Below are 9592 nucleotides of genomic sequence, written 5' to 3'. Positions count from 1 at the left end.
AAAAACATTTTAATGGTTTTAATAGTTTAAAAGTTTATGGTTTGTAATGGTATTTGTAGTGGAAACCTTAGAATTTCTGTAATGGTTTGGTTCCTATAGTTTTTTTCCAGCAGGGAATTGCATTCCGGTGGGCAGTGGCGTCGTAGTTGGGTGAAAAGGGGGACTAAATTACCAGGGCCCCAAGTAGGGGGAGGGCCCCTGAGGAGGGAAATTTTATTTTCCTTTAAATATAATTTTAAGATCACAATAAATGTTGTTACCTAATGTAAATGCCTGGCGAGGGCCCCCCTCCCCCTTTTTTAGGGGGCCCCCTAGGTGAGTCAGTGCACAGGGCCCAGGATTCCCAGCGACGCCCCTGCCGGTGGGTAAAATAGCCTACACATTTTTGGGGGGTTCACCTAGTAAAATTTGCAATCCAGGTACTAAATATGACATAATTAGGGTCTTTCCCATGGGGGAAAACCGCAGACTTGGCAAAACTCATGGGATAGTAAAGGGCTCATCAAATGCGCACCTCAGAATCTCGCGGGAAATAGTAGGTCACCTGGGGACTTTTAGCCTATTTTTTATGAATACTATGAATTTTGACATAATACCCTGTTCACATCTTTTTCATCAACTATATAGCAGGGAACTATACAATTTTGGATGCAGCCTTTTGATTTGAAAGGGAATGCTAGACTTTACTACTCTCTCATGCCCCCTGCTGGATCCCAAAAAGTGTGAACACTTATCCACTTCACTATGCTAACAATGCTAGGTTATTAACACATCTTCAGAGTATTCAGTCGTTGTAGTATCCCATAATCCCTCTGCCGTGTCGGTTTGTGGAGCTCCCAGAGGAAGCCTCCTGGCTCGTCCCTGTGGCATGGGCAGAAAAATGGCTCTTTCCCGATTCCACCCTATAATCAGCTCTTTTAACAGCTCTCATTTTCTGCTGTATATATAACTGTAATTGTCAGGCAATACTCCCAATGGCAATGCATATGTTCTGCCGCTCGCAGTAAATGTCAGAGCAGAACTGTGAGGAACCAGAGAAATTTACTCAAACACGTATAACACAAAACCCGCACACAGTACAACTAAATCACGTCAGTTGAATGTGCTTGAAAGGAAAATCAAAAAGCCAACATTTATTTTTATGAAATAGCATTAAGTATAATTCAAAAAGGCATACAATTATGCAATTATAAATGTCAAAGAGTGCATATGAATAAAGAATATAAAATTACACTAAAAGGCTTTCACAAACATATATTTTCATGATACTCTATGGATACTACCTCATTAAAAAAAAGTTTTTATAAATGTGATGTGGTCAGATGATGGTTTTATGGGTAGTGAGTGATAATGTAATGTCACTATTTTAATAAAATGAAGTGGAAATATATATTTTGTCCCATTTCTCAAAAGTCAGTGATCATGTGATATTTATTTTCCCTCTTTCATAAAGATTGTGAGGCACAAAGTGTATTCAAGAAGTGCATTTCTAAATTAGAGCTATAATTCTAATTGTATAATAATTGTATAATAATAAGTAGAATTGTTTGTGTAAGGCTTTTCCTGACACACTTTCATAATGATTGAGTTAAGATTTAACGTAATAACTTGGGCTGCATAAACAAGTCTGAAAGTGAATATATAACAGCTCGTAATGTATTCTTGACCTAAGCTTCGCTTGTTTTATTGCTTTGCTCTGCAATACAACAGTTCCTTCCCAGTGAACATAACAAAGCCATACAAAAATGACTGTAGAACTGCCATATACTCTCATAAAAGTGTCCCACTTCTCTTGATCAAATATAATGTGTCACCTAGTTGTGCCATGTGCAGAACTGACAAATACATTGATATGCTGGCTGAACTGTGATTTGTCTCATGAGTGCCCAATGCTTTCAGCTAGACAGACATGCTGAATGTGCACAACGTCCTCAGGCTGCCGGTTACAGATTTCTCCAGAGCTCTTACAAAACAGTAGGAGCTAGATGACCTTTCAGTGAAACACTTTGATGTGTCAAAAAGGGCTTTATATACTCAAAAAAAGTCAAAAGTTTACATACACCTTGCAAAATCTGCATGATTTTTTTTTTTATTTAGTACTGACCTGAATAAGATATTTCACATAAAAGACATTTACATAGTCCACAAGTGAAAATGATAGTTGAATTTATAAAAATGACCCCTTTCAAAAGTTTACATACACTTGATTCTTAATACTGTGTTTTTACTTGAATGATTCATAGCTTTTTTTGTTTTTTGTTTAGTGATAGTTGTTCATGAGTCCCTTGTTTGTCCTGAACAGTTTAACTGCCTGCTGTTCTTTCTGAAAAATCCTTCAGGTCCCACAGATTCTTTGGTTTTTCAGCATTTTTGTGTATTTGAACCCTTTGCATCAATGACTGTATGATTTTGAGATCCATCTTTTCACGCTGAGGACAATTGAAGGACTCATATGCAACTATTACAGAAGGTTCAAAAGCTTACTGGTGATTCAGACGGAAACATGATGCTTTAAGAGCCAGGGGGTGAAAACTATTTGAATTTGAAGATCAGGGTAAATTTAACTTTTGTTTTCTGGGAAACATGCTAGTAGCTTTGGAAGGGCAGTACTAAATGAAAAAAAAAAAGATATTTAGGCAAAATAAGAAAAAAGGACACATCTACATTGTGTTCAAAAGTTTGCACCCCCAGCTTAATGCATTGTGTTTCCTTCTGAAGCATCAGTAAGCGTTTGAACCTTCTGTAATAGTTGCATGAGACCCTCAGTGTTCCTCAGTGTGAAAAATGGACCTCAGAATCATACAGTCATTGTTGGAAAGGGTTCAAATACACAAAAATGCTGAAGAACCAAATAATTTGTGGACCTGAAAGATTTTTCTGAAGAAAAGCGGGCAGTGTAACTGTAATTGTTAAAGGCATATATATGAATTAAGATGCAAAAACCAAAGTCCGTCTAAGATTTTTCTTTTAAATATATATACTGTATACATTTATATAAGAAAAATTATATTAATATAAATTAAGTTTGTTTTTGTCTGAAGCAGCCATTTAAATTTATTTGGTACAAAAACAGAAACAAGTCTTTCACAAACACACATTTATTGTTAACGAAGTCCCTGTGCAATGGATCATGAAAAAACAGTGAGCATAAAACCAGAGTACAGACCTGATGAGTGATATTTATTCACATTTGAGATCAGTTGTTTGCATAGACTTACTACTTAAACACCCATCACAAAACAGTTTCTGGAATGATTTTGGTATTACTTTTCCATTGATATCTGTCCTGGCTGATCTTAAAAATATAATTTTGAACAAACTGGAAAAGACACGCATTTCATCCCTGAGAGTATTGCAATTTACATTAAGAGCTCAAACTCTCAACTACTCCATGAAAACCCCCATAAAAGTCTACAATTAGCACCAGAAGATTGTAAAAAAAAGTTTTTGTGATTTATGGACTGAAAAAAATGTATGCACCACTAGTACTAAAAGCATTCAGTAACATGCGAATCATAAATAAAAGCACAGGTGAAATAAATCAAGAGTAACATTGTGAAAGTAATGTACACAATACATGGACAGAATAAGTCATATGATCTTACAAATGTTAAAAAAAACACTATATTGTAAAAGTGGAAAGTACACAAGTTGATAAGTTGTAAGTGATATCTATGTAGTGAAAATAAGCACAGATCATTCACTCATGTGTTTATGAAATCAACCGTTATGGATTATACTTTAAGATAAATAACACAAGGTTTTGAGATAAACAGTAGGAATAAATTACAAATCAGTTCATCACATGCACAACCACCATTGTTAAACAGTGTCTTGTACTGTGCAAAAATTGATACAGTACAGCTCAAAAAGTGTTTTTTTCACTATTTATAGACAAAGGGTTCACTACTTTAGGAATATATGTAATGCTCTGGCCCATAAATGTTCATTCCCAGCATTACTGCTTTACACTATTAATGCTGTTAAAGATATGCACTATTAAAGATGTTTAAAAAAGCTTCAAGTACATACTAAACTAAAGAAAACAAATTCCATTCATCCACAAATCAAACCTTGAAAAAGCAGTCAACCATTTAGCAAGCATTTATTAATACAATGAATTTTCATTATCAATACTAATAAAACTCTCATCCAGAAAATCTGTTATAAAATGTATTAAATAAATTAATCTTCAGCATATACAACATCCCTTTAGGATTTAGGAAAGTCACCAATAATTATGAAAAAGGTCTAAAAATGGAAAGAAGGCATAAATACTTTAACATATTAATAAACAGACAAATAGACGTGTGTTGAAAGATGGTAGTGAATGACCCATTTGTTCCAGAATACTGACGTCCATCAATAAAGTGCATAACACAAACAGAAGAATTGAAATTAGATACAAAAATCATAAATGAACAGAAAACAGAAAAAGTGAACAAACTGCATTTGGATGTCATGTAATGTAGAGCAGAAAAAGACTTGCTAAGATGTCTGTTTTTTGTTTTTTTTCTTCTTTTTTTTTTTTTTAGGTAAAATGTAGTTCAAATTAGTTTAAAATGAAAAAAAAAAAATTAAGTAAAAATTAAACATTGTACAAATGTATTTTTTCTATAACGACATGTATTCTATAATTATTCCATAACGTCAGGAAATAAATATACGGGTACATGTAGACAATAAAAAATTAGTTATTTTCTAATGCTAGTCTCATGGTTCCATTTTTAACCAGATGATCAACAACAACTGCAGCTAACTTAGTCTCTGAAAACAATGTCCTAGTTACTCAATGGATATTAACTGAAGGAACAGTTCATCCAAAAAAACAGATTCTGGCTTTATTTACTAACTCCAGTGAGTCTGAACAAGAGCCTCTTGTTCAGGGTTTCATTGGATATCAAACTCACAGAGCCAGTGAAAGTTTGGCGGGGCATGAAGGGATTTCTAAGCAAACCACCTCATTCCAAAACTCTGAGCACTAATCCGATAAGAAAGTCTACTAAGAAAACAGTGACTGCTAAAGACCAATTTACACTGCACCATCAGACAGCGCAGACCAGTCACTTTTCAGATATTCCAAGGTGTCTGTTGCTGTTTATCTGTGCAGTGTGAATTGGCCTTTAGAGACAATATAAAACTCATATGATATTTTATGTGTCCTTTTTAGAAGCTTGAAAGCTCCAGTCTCTATTTATTGCAAATGGCTGGAAAAGAAAATCAGCATGTTATTCAAATGTCCAATATACTAAGAAAAATCATGACAGAATCAAATTTTTGGGTGAAATATCCCTCTGCTGATTTCCAAACTTCTGCTAGACTTAATTCACTTCCATAGAAAAAAAACTGTTTAGCGATGTAGCATATCTCGTCCAAACAAGAGGGGCTTTTGGACTGTTCTGAGATCAGCTGAGAAGATATCCTTCTCTTTCATCCAGTTGGTTAGCCGCATTTCCGGGACTCTTTTAATGAATATCCGCTCACCTCTCTTTACCAGGCTCAAATAAAGTTATTGCTGATCTGACGCTGATGTTCGAATAAATCCTCAGTTTCAGCACTGTAAGCATCACCTGTGAAAGAACAGTATATTAGAATTTAGATACGAGTGTGCTTGAACTCGCATACATATGTGACCCTGGACCATAAAACCAGTCTTGGGTAGCAATAGCCAACAATACATTGGTATTGGTGAAAATGATCAATTTTTCTTTCACGCCAAAAATCATTAGGATATTAAGTAAAGATCATGTTCCATAAAGATATTTAGTAAATTTTCTACCATAAATATATCTAAACTTAATTTCTGATTAGTAATATGAATTGCTAAGAACTTAATTTGGACAACTTTGAAGTCGATTCTCTAAGTATTTAGATTTGTTTTTGAACCCTCAGATTCCAGATTTTCAAATAGTTGTATCTCAGCCAAATGTTCACTGGAAAGTATCAATGGAAAGCTTATTTATTTCGCCTTCAGATGATATATAAATCTCAATTTTAAAAAATGTACCCTTATGACTGGTTTCATGGTCTAGGGTAACATATACTGTATGTTGCGGTTGATTCATTGTTATGGGGATCATACCTGCATGACAGCCATACATAAACACTCTGTGTCCGTCATATTTACATCGACAGCGCATGACGTTGTTCATAAAGTCTGATTCAGCCATGTCCAGGGACGGATTAACCTCAACCTGAAAAAAAAAAAAAACACACAAGAATGAATACAGCTGTTCAGTAATGAGGTCAATTTGTAGGGCAACCCAGACGGATAATTTGCCATGGGTTCCCTCAGGAATAACTAATGGGTTAAAAGAAAAAAAAGAAAAGTAAAAAAAAAATTCTTAAGAGACTTTCACTTCAATTATACCTCAAATGTACATTTTGAAGCTGCTTCATTTTAAAAAAAATAATTGTTTTATATATTTTTTGCAATTGCAAGTTTATATCTTGCAATTCTGACTTCTTTTCTCAGAATTAAGATATAAAGTCACAATTGCGAGAAATAAAGTCAGAATTGAGATATAAACTCGCAAATCTGACTTTTTTCTCGCAATTGCATATTTATATATAGCAATTCTGACTTATTTTCTCCTAATTGTAAGATATGAAGTAACAATTGCAAGAAATAAAGTCATAATTGCAAGATATAAACTCGCATATCTGACTTTTTTTTTCTTAAAATTTAAAAATTATAATAATAATTATTTTAGCATTATACAGTATACACACATATATTATGTAAATGCCAACTTTTATTTTGGATGTGATTAATCGATTTAATATATATATCAAGGCATTACGGTGGGTTTTATATATAAATATATAATTATACATATCATATAAATTTCTAACATTATCACAGTTTATTGACCATAATTTAGAAAATGCTAATAAAATATGACAAGAACTCAGAGTTAAACTGTGTCAGAACAAATTCATCTTGATAATGTCAGATAACTTTGATAGAAAGGTATGTAATGGATAACAACCAAAAACTATCAATACTTTGTTGACCAATTACCAAGCAATGCTTAATTTAGTTCAGTCTGTGGTGTAAATAGTCACATAAGGAATTAAAGGAAAAACACTTCAGCAAAACATGGTCAGGTCAAAGTGTCTGAAAAATATTTGGTCCCAAATTTTATTCAATTTTACTGGTAGTCCATTGTATGACGAATTTTTGGGTATAATATGTAACAGTTTACTTTATTTAGCTATCCCCACTTACATAAATAAACTATAGTGTCCTGCACCCACTAGTAAAAAATATATAAAAAATTAGATATATAGATATATAAGAACAGTATTACGTTATTAAATACAGGTGGTTTTATTATGTCTGCTTGAAATAACATTTGATGTCATTTAATCGTAGCACTGTAAAAGTTGCAGACATACAGAACCAACAAAGATGTGAGGCTTGTAAGGAAATGTTATGCAATCAGATTGCTCATCAAACCACTTTACAAATTGGTTCCACCAAATCAGGCTCCCAAATTATGTTATATAGTCACAATATAATAATTTATTAGTTCGAAAACATGCTGTTTTCATGCTGAGTATAGGTTCAAACAAACATCTCTGAGCTACGTCATTTTATATAAATTTAATGTGATTATGCCTGCTAGGCTTAAGAAGTTTTAAAATGCTGAAACAACAGTTCTTTTATTTTATTCTGGAAATATTTTTTCTTGCTGAAGGCAATTATTTTGTGAGCACATTCAAATGTGAGTCTTGCTTATCTTTTTTTTTTCCTTTACGCTTTTAATGACAGTGTGCAACTTCCAATCTGGACTGGAGCTCTGGGTCTGTCTGACCATATGTTTGAGCGAGAAAGTGCCTGTAAAACAGGCGGGCGTAAATTCCTCTGTACCTAATTGACCATGTCTAATAGAGGGGAATATAGCACGCCTTGCTCCTCCAGCAGGGAATGCTTAGCATTGGGTTATTTTGGGTGTGGAATTAAAGACAAGCAACTTAAAAAAAAATGCAACAGGTTTGCCTGGATCATCAAGTATAGATGTTTCATTTATGCAGCGTCTTTGCTCAGACAGGCTGGCACGGGATAGCAGGCATCGCTCTACATGGAGATGTGAGTTCTGACCTTTGTGTATCACCACGGCTCATTGCTGTGCCATACATAGCAGCAGCCCGATGCCGGTTTGTAATTAGCATCTGCCAAACGTGCTCGAAATACATGCAAATCTATCATGGCGACATTTCAAGTAAATAAATCTTCAAAATGGTCAAGTCACGAAGGTACACTGTAATTAAAACAAAGCTTCACATCAACCTATATTTTATGACTGGGACGCATAAAAGAACTCTTGATTGGCCCCTAAAGCGGCTCTTTGATTGGCTGGATTTGCATGTGAAGCTAAGCTTCGGAAGTGCTCACAGTGCCCACAGTGATTTGGATGATTAACACGTTCCAAAGTTAATGACAGAGAAAAAGTGGCTAAACTCCATCCTGAAAAGAGAATCTACTCTTCAAGGAATAGTGAAAAAAGTTTTGTGCTGTGACTGCCTTCTTCCACAGTTCAGATGTACTGAATCATTCACCTGCATGATGTAGTCTCCAGGTCTGACATCAGTGATGTCTATCCACTGGCAGTCGATATCGTGGCGGTACGTGTCCCAGCAACCCACCGAAATTCCCTGATCTCCGTAATTGTAACATGAGAAGCGTTTGTGAAGTCCTGCAGAAAAAAAAACCAGTTATGTGTAGCTGTACTCATAAACTATGAAAGCCCGTTCTGCCATTGAATGTTTCTGAAATTGTGACTTATCTAACAATTCTGATTAGTTTTCTCAGAAATGCATGATATAAACTAACAATTCTGAGTTTTTTTCTCAGAATTGTGAGATATAAACTTGCAATTGTGATATGCAGTCACAACTACTCGAATTATTACTGGAACTAGAATTGTGGGATATAAACTCGCAAATCTGACTTATTTTCTCAGAATTAAGATATAAAGTCAATTGATAGAAATAAAGTCAGAATCGCAAGATATAAACTAACAAATCTGACTTTTTCCTTACAATTGCGAGTTTATATTGTGCAATTCTGATTTCTTTTCTTAGAATTGTGAGATAAAAAGTCACAATCGTAAGAAATAGTCAAAATTGCAAGATGTAAACTCACAAATCTGACTTTTTTTCTCGCAATTGTTTAACAGTTTATATCTCGCTATTGTGACTTCTTTCTCAGAATTGTGAGATAAAAAGTCACAATTGCAAGAAAAAAAGTCACAATTCCAAGATATAATTTAACAAATCTGACTTTTTTTTCTAACAATTGCGAGTTTATATCTGGCAGTTCTGACATTTTTTCACAATTGCAAGTTTATATCTCGCAATTATGACTTATTTTCTCAGAATTGGGATATAAAGTCAATTGATAGAAATAAAGTCAGAATCGCAAGATATAAACTAACAAATCTGACTTTTTCCTTACAATTGCGATTGTTTATATTGTGCAATTCTGATTTCTTTTCTCAGAATTGTGAGATAAAAAGTCACAATCATAAGAAATAGTCAAAATTGCAAGATGTAAACTCACAAATCTGACTTTTTCCTTACAATT

General features: G+C 34.0%; 1 protein-coding gene across 1 annotated transcript in view; it reads right to left on the bottom strand.

Moving 5' to 3' along the window:
- Window positions 1–3082: 3082 nt before the first annotated feature.
- loxl4 (lysyl oxidase-like 4) overlaps window positions 3083–9592 on the bottom strand; it is a 39009-nt gene continuing 32499 nt past the window's right edge. The window contains exons 13-15 of the mRNA XM_073833725.1: window positions 8566–8702; window positions 6083–6194; window positions 3083–5570 (exon numbers count right to left, since the gene is read on the bottom strand). Of these exons, the coding sequence (XP_073689826.1) occupies window positions 5500–5570; window positions 6083–6194; window positions 8566–8702 (320 nt within the window). The 3' untranslated portion in view covers window positions 3083–5499. The remainder of the gene's footprint in view (window positions 5571–6082; window positions 6195–8565; window positions 8703–9592) is intronic.

Source organism: Garra rufa, chromosome 2, assembly GCF_049309525.1.
Source record: "Garra rufa chromosome 2, GarRuf1.0, whole genome shotgun sequence".
Taxonomy (NCBI): Eukaryota; Metazoa; Chordata; class Actinopteri; order Cypriniformes; family Cyprinidae; genus Garra; species Garra rufa.
The sequence above is the reverse complement of the archived record's forward strand: the minus strand, read 5'-3'. Positions and strand labels throughout refer to the sequence as shown.